The sequence below is a fragment of the Hyperolius riggenbachi genome, chromosome 12 (assembly GCF_040937935.1).
Source record: "Hyperolius riggenbachi isolate aHypRig1 chromosome 12, aHypRig1.pri, whole genome shotgun sequence".
Taxonomy (NCBI): domain Eukaryota; kingdom Metazoa; phylum Chordata; class Amphibia; order Anura; family Hyperoliidae; genus Hyperolius; species Hyperolius riggenbachi.
Window position 1 is genome coordinate 14,347,764 of NC_090657.1, and position 12,264 is coordinate 14,360,027.

Genomic DNA, 12,264 nt, shown 5'->3' on the forward strand with positions numbered 1-12,264 from the left:
TAGCATGGTATAACTGCCAATACACTGCATAGCATGGTATAGCTGCCAATAACACTGCATAGCATAACTGCCAATACACTGCATAGCATAGTATAACTGCCAATATAACACATTGATTATACTTCAATTCATGTAACTTTGCCTTGACCAATATGAATCTCTTCCCAACGAGAACATGTTGCAGTCCACCTAGTATAGGATATACTGTCACTCCTCAATATACAGCAAAAATCTATTAACCCTTCGCACTCTCACATGCAAATGTTATGCTGGTGTATGTGCATGGTACACATGGGTGCATTACGTTAGCTCCATTGTGCGATTGGTAAGATGCACTATCTGTCCCAGGAGAGGACGTCAGGATGTGTGTTCCTAATCCCTTGATAGGTTTGATGCAGTGAATGTGTTTGCATGTCTGCACTATGCATGTTACAGGGCCAGAGTTAGGACACCTATGTTTACCTGGGTACTTCTGCGCAGTATAGGTGACTAAGCATAAAAATGCATTCTTCTGTGAACTAAAACCCCGGCTTGTAACTTAGCTGTAGGGATAACAGTGGTGCCTGGAGGAGTGAATCTGTGAATTCATTTGTCTGAACATTTGCATGTGAGAGTGTGAAGGGTTAATAGATTTTTGCTGTTTTCTAGCCACACCCCCTTCAGCACCTCCCTTTCCTTAATAACTTATTTACTGTCCTAACTAGAGGCGATGTGCCTGGATATATGTATTTTTTACTCCTCAATATACAAACCTGAATAAGTATTGTAGCAGTGAATGAAAGAATCAGGGAAATCTGTACAATGGGATGGAAGATTCAGTGCTATGTAAATAGAGAAGATGTTTGGAGCGCGTTCATACACACATAATAAAATAGAAATACTGCGACACATGCTGTAATAATGGTGACCATGGTGGGTTATGAGAAAAGATGCAAATGGACAATTTATAGGGAACAAATGGATTTAATAAATTATCGTCTTCGCTATATAGCTGAAAAAAGGTATAAAAAAACCCCATCTTTCTACCTACCGAAGCATTACAATCAAACTATTCTTACGTTAGATACTTCCCTCAGTAGAGAGCAGCCTATCTGTGGATGATCCAGATGCTTCTCCGATCCTCCTGCAGCCACCGCTGCTCGCCGACACCTTATTCCTCCTTACGGCCGCGGTCCCATCAGTGTACGAGCGGGGCTGCACCTGGACAGGTGTAATGATGGTCTACACAGTACTATGGAGCCGCTCGTACACACGTGGCTACGTGGTACTGCCCAGGCACGGGTCATCATTGTGCGTCTGCAGGGCAGCCGTGCACAACCGCATGCAAGTATCCCACAAGCCTCTGTTGGAATATGTTTGGAGGGTCCCAGCACGTGGAGGCGAGAAGGGTGGAGGAGGGGCTTCCTTCTACTGAGGTAAGTACCAGTATTTATTCTCTGCTTATTTTTCTTACAGCTACACCTTATCTTAGCTTCTAGTGAAAAGTGATTGGGAAACCTACATCTGGATATAGAGATTAGCAATGGTCGGTGAGATGCAAATCATTTTGCGTTGATCCAGGATTATGCACCTTACTGGCGCCCACCCCTGCTGCTGCCTCCCACCACCACCCAGGTACAGCTTTTTGGACACTTACTGCAATCATTTTTGCTTCCATTGATGTTTCATCGAAATTTGTTCAACACATTTATGTTGCACAATTTTGGATCTTGTCACTCAGTGTCACTATGCTTACATTCACCTATAGTGACAGACTTTTCTGTTCTCCTGTATTTATGTCTCATTTAGGCAGCTTGAAAACAGACCAATCAAATTCTACCTCAGCAGGATCTGATTGGTTCATGTTCAAGCATACATTTGCATACAAAATGTGCATAATGCTGCACCAACTCCAAATTATTTGCATCTCATTGACCATCCCTAATAGAAATAGCATACAACTCCCAAATATTAACTTACCCCTAAAATGGTAACTAGAAAACTCACTACTGTAATGTAAGAACGTGAGAAATACTCAGAAGATAAAGGGCAAACTAGATCTTGGGTGCGCGAGGCACTGTAATCTATATAAAATCCAAAATACAAAGAGTGGCTGTTCCCACTCCCCCAGGGATGGGTGGGTGAAAGGCGGGGCTGATGTAGCCCCTCCCCCATTGCTCCCCCCACCCTGCCCTTGGAGGGAGTACAGCACAGGATTGGGGGGGGGGGGGGGGGAGCACAGGAGGACCAGTGCTCCACTTCTCACCCTTGTGGAAGCAAGGCAGGCACGGCTGGGTTTGTGACTGCTGCAGTTTACATGTTTAGCAGTTTAACTGCCTTAGTGTGCCAGCCCACTTCCCACCCCTTGCTTCCTAGTGCCTTAGGCCATGGCCTTTGTGCCCTTACCTCAAATCTGGCCACGAGTATAAGCAGCCATCTGCCCTTTCACTCAAAATTAAACAAAACTGAACCTAAACTGCAGGCTCCTCACAAACCTGTTCTTCTTGGCAAAAAGCTGAACCTAAAAAATTGGCTCATGGCAGTGTGTAGGCAAATTGTTACATATGGTAAAAGAACAGAGAAAAATAAATCCATCCTGTAATAGATAAACACAACTATGACTATGAATGCCCTAAGAACCGTAAGATGCTATAATCATCAATCTCTCTTGTGAGCGTCCCCAAGTCCTCTCACCAGATATGGAGCCAGGATGATGACCGCGAGGGGGCAGAGCGCATGGCGCACGAGGTTCAGCACATAGTACAGGGGAGGCGGGGATATGGGAAGAGGAAGGGACTGCTGCAGCTTCAGGAACAGGATGGACAATAGCAGTGAAATGGCGTTCTGCCCCATGCTTGGAATATTCCTCTGCAGTCCCTGGTAGAGGGGGCAGTGTAAGGCCAGTCCCAGTCCCAGGAGGTTCCCGCTGCTCCTGGTGACAGAAGAAAACGGTCTGGTCTCTGGGTGGATCCATTCTGACTTGGAACACCATTTAGTGGCCAGATGAATGGACCTAACAGAAGTGAGAAGCATAAAGCAGAGGTTACTTGGAGAATCGTGGCCTTGAAGAACTCTCTAGCAAGTAATATACACTTATAGTGTTGGAGGATAGGATACAAAGTGCAATAAACGAGAAGCAAACATTGCTTGTGTTTCTGTGTAACTGATGTGAAAGTGGATATTATGCAGAAACTGAAGACTCCAAGAAAATTCCTCATATTTACAGTCTCCGGTTAACAGGAGGGGACTGTATGTTCGTTCATTAGCTGAATTTGTTTGTAAGTCAGAACATTGTGTCTCCAGTGTCCCCCTCCTTCCTCCCCGTGTCCTCTCCTTCTGTGTCTGTCACTCTGTGTGCCCTCTGCTGGATTTATATGTTCTCTCTGTGCCCTCTGCTGTCTTTCTGTGTCCCCTCTGTGCCCTCTCCTGTCTTTCTGTGTCCCCTCTGCTGTCTTTCTGTGTCCCCTCTGTGCCCTCTCCGGTCTTTCAGTGTCCCCTCTGTGCCCTCTCCTGTCTTTCTGTGTCCCCCTTGTGCCCTCTCCTGTCTTTCTGTGTCCCCTCTGTGCCCTCTCCTGTCTTTCTGTGTCCCCTCTGTGCTCTCTCCTGTCTTTCTGTGTCCCCTCTGTGCCCTCTCCTGTCTTTCTGTGTCCCCTCTGTGCCCTCTCCTGTCTTTCTGTGTCCCCTCTCCTGTCTTTCTGTGTCCCCTCTGTGCCCTCTCCTGTCTTTCTGTGTCCCCTCTGTGCTCTCTCCTGTCTTTCTGTGTCCCCTCTCCTGTCTTTCTGTGTCCCCTCTGTGCCCTCTCTTGTCTTTCTGTGTCCCCTCTCCTGTCTTTCTGTGTCCCCTCTATGCCCTCTCCTGTCTTTCTGTGTCCCCTCTGTGCTTTCTCCTGTCTTTCTGTGTCCCCTCTGTGCCCTCTCCTGCCTTTCTGTGTCCCCTCTGTGCCCTCTCCTGTCTTTCTGTGTCCCCTCTGTGCCATCTCCTGTCTTTCTGTGTCCCCTCTGTGCCCTCTCCGGTCTTTCTGTGTCCCCTCTGTCCCCTCTCCTGTCTTTCTGTGTCCCCTCTGTGCCCTCTCCTGTCTTTCTGTGTCCCCTCTGTACCCTCTCCTGTCTTTCTGTGTCCCCTCTATGCCCTCTTCTGTCTTTCTGTGTCCCCTCTGTGCCCTCTCCTGTCTTTCTGTGTCCCCTCTGTGCTCTCTCCTGTCTTTCTGTGTGCCCTCTCCTGTCTTTCTGTGTCCCCTCTGTGCCCTCTCCGGTCTTTCTATGTCCCCTCTGTCCCCTCTCCTGTCTTTCTGTGTCCCCTCTGTGCCCTCTCCTGTCTTTCTGTGTCCCCTCTGTACCCTCTCCTGTCTTTCTGTGTCCCCTCTGTGCCCTCTCCTGTCTTTCTGTGTCCCCTCTGTGCCCTCTCCTGTCTTTCTGTGTCCCCTCTGTGCCCTCTCCTGTCTTTCTGTGTCCCCTCTGTGCTCTCTCCTGTCTTTCTGTGTCCCCTCTGTGCCCTCTCCTGTCTTTCTGTGTCCCCTCTGTGCCCTCTCCTGTCTTTCTGTGTCCCCTCTGCTGTCTTTCTGTGTCCCCTCTATGCCCTCTTCTGTCTTTCTGTGTCCCCTCTCCTGTCTTTCTGTGTCCCCTCTGTGCCCTCTCCTGTCTTTCTGTGTCCCCTCTGTGCCCTCTCCTATCTTTCTGTGTCCCCTCTGTGCTTTCTCCTGTCTTTCTGTGTCCCCTCTGTGCCCTCTCCTGTCTTTCTGTGTCCCCTCTGTGCCCTCTCCTGTCTTTCTGTGTCCCCTCTGTGCCCTCTCCTGTCTTTCTGTGTCCCCTCTGTGCCCTCTCCTGTCTTTCTGTGTCCCCTCTGTGCCCTCTCCTGTCTTTCTGTGTCCCCTCTGCTGTCTTTCTGTGTCCCCTCTATGCCCTCTTCTGTCTTTCTGTGTCCCCTTTGTGCCCTCTCCTGTCTTTCTGTGTCCCCTCTGTGCTCTCTCCTGTCTTTCTGTGTGCCCTCTCCTGTCTTTCTGTGTCCCCTCTGTGCCCTCTCCTGTCTTTCTGTGTCCCCTCTGTGCCCTCTCCTGTCTTTCTGTGTCCCCTCTGTGCCCTCTCCTGTCTTTCTGTGTCCCCTCTGTACCCTCTCCTGTCTTTCTGTGTCCCCTTTGTGCCCTCTCCTGTCTTTCTGTGTCCCCTCTGTGCTCTCTCCTGTCTTTCTGTGTCCCCTCTCCTGTCTTTCTGTGTCCCCTCTGTGCCCTCTCCTGTCTTTCCGTGTCCCCTCTATGCCCTCTCCTGTCTTTCTGTGTCCCCTCTGTGACCTCTTCTGCCTTTCTGTGTCCCCTCCTGTCTTTCTGTGTCCCCTCTGTGCCCTCTCCTGTCTTTCTGTGTCCCCTCTCATGACAGTAAACTGAGGTGATAGGTTAAAAAGGGTCAGTCAAATACAGCTTGTACTCACCAAGACAAGTCTACCCCAAAAGCACTGATTCCCCAATACACCAGAAGAGCACCGAGCAGAAGGTTCAGGGAAGCCAGTGTGTAGAACATAAAGCTGCGTCTATAGGGGACATAGGACTGCAATACGTATCCCAACAGCACACCTGGGAGAAGCACAAGGAGCTGCACTTAATCATTTTTATTTTGCTTTAAAGCGGTATAAAATCCTGACATAATATTCAATAAAAACATGTTTTCCTACTTTGTATACACCATACGGTTATCATATTTGCATTTGTACGTAAGTATTATTATTCATTTAGAAATTACAAGTTCCCAAAGTACAGTTTTTTTTGCTCTGAGAGCTGCCTTTGCATTTTATTCATAACTGCTTTATTCATCTTGAACTTTGAGTAGAAATGCTTTCTGAGTCTGTGTTCAGGAGAGTCTGCACAGTCAGAGAAGTGTTTACATTCCTCACTTGATACAATGAAGTAAACACAAGATAACATTATCTCCAGTTCAGATGCGTCCAGCTCTCCTGGCAGGGAGATTGTAAGTCCTGTGTTTAACCCTTTGAATGCTGTTCTAGTAAAAGAAAATGGTGGTAGTATATAATATGCTGTAAATAATCTTTTAGAGCAAAGGATTTTGGATTTTTTTTACTGCATAGTGTGTGACAAATTATGCAATACATATAACCATGTAAACATGTTTGCTGTCTTCCTGTGACAAGCATATGTATAGGTTATGGTTACCAGTATATCAGAATACTGATAAAAGTTAAGGTGGCCACACACTTATAGATGGCCACCAGATTCGACCAACAGATAGATCCCTGCTGGCTCAAATGTGATCTGAGAGGTCTCTATTACTACCACTATGGAAAAGATTTTTTACTAGATTTCAGCAAGAAATGTACAAAAAAATCTAACCGCTGGTTGCGTCCATCGAGGGCGTCCATCTTGCAGCAGCCAATGCTGTTAAACCACGGTAGTGCCTGTGAGTCCAGCGTGTCCCCAACTGCTGGTGCATTCTGGGAGATGAGTGTCCCCAGCTGCTAGTGCATGCTGGGAGATGAGCATTACCAGTTGCTGGTGCATTCTGGGAGATGAGTGTCCCCAGCTGCTAGTGCATACCGGGAGATGTAGTCATTATGGTCAGGGAAACTCATCTCCTGGGATGCACCAGCAGCTTGTGACGCTCATCTCCCAGCATGCACCAGCAGCCAGGGACACACATCTCCCAGCATGCACCAGCGGCCAGGGACGCTCATCTCTCAGCATGCACCAGCAGCCAGGGATGCTCATCTCCCAGCATGTACCAGCGGCTTGTGACACTCATCCCCCAGTATGCACCAGCGACTGGTAATGCTCATCTCCCAGCATGCACCAGTGGCTTGTGACGCTCATCTCCCAGCATCCACTAGCGGCTAGGGACGCACATCTCCCATCATGCACTAGCGGCTAGGGATGCTCATCTCCCAGCATGCACCAGCAGCCAGGGACACACATCTCCCATCATGCAATAGCAGCTAGGGATGCTCATCTCCCAGCATGCACCAGTGGCTAGGGACGCTCATCTCCCAGCATGCACCAGCGGCTTGTGACGCTCATCTCCCAGCATGCACCAGTGGCTTGTGACGCTCGTCTCCCAGCATGCACCAGCAGCCAGGGACACACATCTCCCAGCATGCACCAGTGGCTAGGGACGCTCATCTCCCAGCATGCACCAGCGGCTTGTGACGCTCATCTCCCAGCATGCACCAGTGGCTTGTGACGCTCGTCTCCCAGCATGCACCAGCAGCCAGGGACACACATCTCCCAGCATGCACCAGTGGCTAGGGACGCTCATCTCCCAGCATGCACCAGCGGCTTGTGACGCTCATCTCCCAGCATGCACCAGTGGCTTGTGACGCTCGTCTCCCAGCATGCACCAGCAGCCAGGGACACACATCTCCCAGCATGCACCAGTGGCTAGGGACGCTCATCTCCCAGCATGCACCAGCAGCCAGGGACGCTCATCTCCCAGCATGCACCAGCGACTTGTGATGCTCATCTCCCATCATGCACCAGCAGCTTGTGACGCTCATCTCCCAGCATGCACCAGTTGCTAGGAAAGCTCATCTCCCAGCATGCACCAGTGGCTAGGGACGCTCATCTCCCAGCATGCACCAGCGGCCAGGGACGTTCATCTCCCAGCATGCACCAGTGGCCAGGGACGCTCATCTCCCAGCATGCACCAGTGGCTTGTGACGCTCATCTCCCAGCATGCACTAGCGGCTAGGGATGCTCATCTCCCAGCATGCACCAGCAGCCAGGGACGCACATCTCCCATCATGCACTAGCGGCTAGGGATGCTCATCTCCCAGCATGCACCAGCAGCCAGGGACACACATCTCCCATCATGCACTAGCGGCTAGGGATGCTCATCTCCCAGCATGCACCAGTGGCTAGGGACGCTCATCTCCCAGCATGCACCAGCGGCTTGTGACGCTCGTCTCCCAGCATGCACCAGCAGCCAGGGACACACATCTCCCACCATGCACCAGCGGCCAGGGACATTCATCTCTCAGCATGCACAAGCGGCCAGGGACATTCATCTCCCAGCATGCACCAGCGGCCAGGGACGCTCATTTCCCAGCATGCACCAGCGGCCAAGGACGCTCATCTCCCAGCATGCACCAGGGACGCACATCTCCCAGAATGCACCAGGGACGCTCATCTCCCAGCATGCACCAGCGGTCAGGGAAGCTCATCTCCCACCATGCACCTGCGGCCAGGGACGCTCATTTCCCAGCATGCACCAGCGGCCAGGCACGCTCATTTCCCAGCATGCACCAGCAGCCAGGGATGCTCATTTCCCAGCATGCACCAGCAGCCAGAGACACTCATTTCCCAGCATGCATCAGCGGCTTGTGACACTCATCTCCCAGCATGCACCAGGGATGAACATCTCCCAGCATGCACTAGGGGCTGGGAATGGCACATCTCCCAGCATGCACTAGGGGCTGGGGATTCTGACCGTTACTACACACGCAATATTGATTGCATATTTATCCTACATAGGCATGCTGTTGCCACAGGCAACTGCAGTGCGTGATCACGTTTCTCTTAAGCAGCCCATACACTCAGCCGATTTTCTGGCCGACCGATCGATCCCGATCGATCGATCGATCGATCGATTGCAAATCGGTTGGCCAATCGACCGATCGACGGCCGATTTCGATCGATTTCGATGGATTTCCATCGAACTTGCAGGGTGGAAAATTTAGGTCGATCTGATGAGATTGCTTATCAGTTTGCATTGGCCTTAATGGAAATCTGATGGCAAAAAAATGCCATCAGATAGAATTCCAATAGATTTCAAACTGAAATCTATCGGAATTCTATCCTGGTAAAAAATGTTCTAAAAACGCATCAGATAGATCATCAGATGCATTTCTTATCTATCTGCTGCCAATCTGACGAGTGTATGGGCACCTTTAGCTGTGTACTGCATCGAGCTACACAAATCTAGCAGCTGTGGAGATGAGAGCTGCTGAAAGCTGGCAGACATCTAATGGTGCAAAGCAGTAATGCAGGTAAATGGTCGATTTGTGGATAATATCATTACCTGATCTGCCTCAGAGTGTACAGTGTATGGCCACGCCCAGACACTCATAACCAGCCACCCCTGTGGATGCAGATGTTCTCTTACCGGCAATTATACCAGCCACCACCTGGTGAGGAAAGTGAGCCAGGATCAGAAGTCTAGAGACAGCAATTCCTGTCATCAGCACAGCGTATGTGAGGAGAGGAACATAGCCAAGAATACCCCTGTGGAAAGATAACGAAGGGTGTTATTGCTGGAGAGCTGGTACAAACAAAACTTCACCCTTAACCAGTTCACCCCCAAGGGTTTTTACCCTAACAGCCCAGAGCAATGTTCACCTGTCAGTGTGCCTCCCTTCTGTTCCCTAATAACTTTATTACTACTTATCACAACAAAATGATCTATACCTGGTTTTTTTCGCCATAAATTAGGCTTTCTGTGGGTAGTACATTTTGCTAAGATTTTTTTCTATTCTAAATGTGTTTTAACTAGAAAAATAAGAAAATAATGGGAAAAAAATCATTATTTCTCACTTTTCAGCCATTATAGTTTAAATTAAATGTTCTCCTGTGGATAAAACCGACGCATTTTATTTGCCCAGTTGTCCCGATTATTAAACAGTTTAAATTATGTCCCTATCACAATGTATGGCAATAATATATTATGCGGAAATATAGGTGTTATTTTTCAGGTTTTTTTTTGTTTGTTTGTTTGGTCCATAATTACCAGCCTCTATGTAGTAAGTAAAAGTAATTTTCCCTCATAAAATACACTAAAAAAGCTGAGTCCCTAAGGAAACTATTTATGTTGTTTTTTTTTTAAACATTTTTTTTTTGGGGGGGGGGGGGGGGGACTTTGGAAGTGTAAGTTATTAATGTTATTAATATTGTGTATGGATGTATGTGTCTGTATGTGTAATCTTACTTTTTGGCCACAATATGGCGCTAGTGAACATTCCCTTTATAGGAAGTGTTCACTTTTCTTTTTACATTTGACTACACTGTGACGGCTTCCTGTTTTATGAATGTCCATTCACTGCGACTGGGTAGAGGTCCTCTTCCCCAATCCCAGATCGCGGTGACCAGACGGTAACCGGCGGCGGGAGCGGCGCAAACGAACGACTTATTAAAACGTCCTGTTGCCGTTAACAGGCTAAAACAAAATGTTTTAATGAGTTCAATTGTCATTAACTGGTTAAAGTGGACCTCCATTGTAAACTCCAAAGCCAGAATGACACCGTGTAGTAACGCGGTGTTCCCTGATGGCCTGTTTTTGGCTGTGCGACGTCAATTTGTAGTGTGAAACCAGCCTCAAAAGGAGTGAGTGTGGTGGAGAACTGGAGGGAATGGGGGGGGGGCAGTGTTTATACCTGCCTCTTTCTGTATAAACACTTGAATGAGGAAAGGAACAGGCCATGCACAGGGGTATGTGGATCCAGCATGTATGTACCTCTGTGCTTACTTTAAATGTCAACTGTCTGAAGCGAGAGGTATATGGAGGCTGTCATGTTTATTTCCTTTTAAGCAATACCGGGCGCCTGGTTGCCCTGCTGACCCTCTGCCTCTAATACTTTTAGCCATAGACCCTGAACAAGAAGCTGATCAGGTGTTTCTGACATTATTGTCAGATCTGACAAGACGAGCTGCATGCTTGTTTCTGGTGTGATTCAGCCACATCTGCAGCCAAATAGATCAGCAGGGCTGCCAGACAACTGGTGTTGTTTGAAGGAAATAAATATGGCAGCCTCCATATACCTCTCACTACAGTTGTCCTTCAAGACAAAATTCACAGTGGCCGTTGCCTTGCCTGTGACAGCAGGAAAACAACGTAATGGATCGGGACAGCGGTACACACGTTATGCTCACGTCAAGTACAGTGAAACATACAGTAAATGAAAAGTATGCTTCGCCTTTACTGTTAATGCGCACGTCTACTAGAAACACACTGCATGGCATACGTATAAAATCTGCGCCGGGAGACTTTGGCGCAGGATACAGCCAATATATGGCTTATCCTGCTGCTGCACAAGTCCCGGCTGTGGTAACTACTGTTCCCCTCCAGGCCGCCATGGATGGTGGGGAATGAAATAATTCGGCTTCCGGCTATTGCTGGAGGCCAAATTATTGTGTTTTAAAAGTAACTTCATCTCCGTCCTCTGACGGCGCCGAAGTTACTCCCTGTGCGCCGCTGTAGCCGGAATTCCAATTATGGCCTATGGTGGCGCCGGCTGCACCCAAGTCTCCTGCGCCGGATGCAACGTGCTTGCATTGCATGCAGTGCATTACCACAACCTGTTATACCGCAACACTGCCAACGCACTGTGAACATCGGTGGTATATTGTAGTAAACTGCATCACAAAGTGTCCGTTACACCGCAGCGCACCACTGTGAACGTGGCCTAAGTAGTTTTCTCTCAGATCAGGTGTGCTATCGGGAACACACACACATATATACATCCTACCAGCTATTCAAGGGGCTACACACTTTCTCTTACTCCATTGAAATGATGGGCTGTATTGGCACAAGGACTGGAGAACTACAGCTCCCCTATTTATGATCTGTGTAGGATAAGCAGGGCCGGATTTCTGGAAAGGCCGCCAAGGCCTGCGCCTTGGGCAACTGCAGCCCACGGGGGCCGCTGGACATGAAAGAGGGGCTGCAATGTATGAAACAGAAAAAGTGGGATCAGCGCATCACCAGGCCGCCTCTGGATGGCCTCAGCTCAGAGATGCGCTGAGCCCCCCCAGGAACTACAAAACGCACCTTGAACCCAAACAGAGGCTCTGCATATACACCAAAGAAAAACTATCAAGTGGGAGCAGCTGACCAGAATTAAATCAAACATAGCAAAGAAATGAACAGCGCTACTTAAAAACAGATGAGTGCTTACCTGCAAAAAAGTGCACACCCCACTCATGGGATTCAAATACACAATGAGCACACACATGACCTGTCTACCACTTGGAGGATGTTAGTTTCACTAACAATTTGCAATTTGTTAGGTACTTGTCCCTCCCACTGTCGAAGAAGTCTTTCCTCCATGGGAGGGGACCTAACACTAACTAAAACCTACCTATGCATATGCATAGCCTGGGCGCGCTACCAGTAAATTTAAATTTAAGAATTGCGCAGAAAAAGTGGGATCAGCGCATCACCAGGCCGCCTCTGGATGGCCTCAGCTCAGAGATGCGCTGAGCCCCCCCAGGAACTACAAAACGCACCTTGAACCCAAACAGAGGCTCTGCATATACACCAAAGAAAAACTATCAAGTGGGAGCAGCTGACCAGAATT

At 48.8% G+C, this 12,264-nt stretch overlaps 1 protein-coding gene across 1 annotated transcript in view; it reads right to left on the reverse strand.

Annotated features, from left to right (window-relative positions):
- Positions 1–943: 943 nt before the first annotated feature.
- Positions 944–12,264, reverse strand: part of G6PC3 (glucose-6-phosphatase catalytic subunit 3) — a 53,359-nt gene continuing 42,038 nt past the window's right edge. The window contains 3 exon segments of the mRNA XM_068264324.1: positions 944–2,992; positions 5,401–5,542; positions 9,078–9,196. Coding sequence (XP_068120425.1) covers positions 2,638–2,992; positions 5,401–5,542; positions 9,078–9,196 — 616 coding nt within the window. The 3' untranslated portion in view covers positions 944–2,637.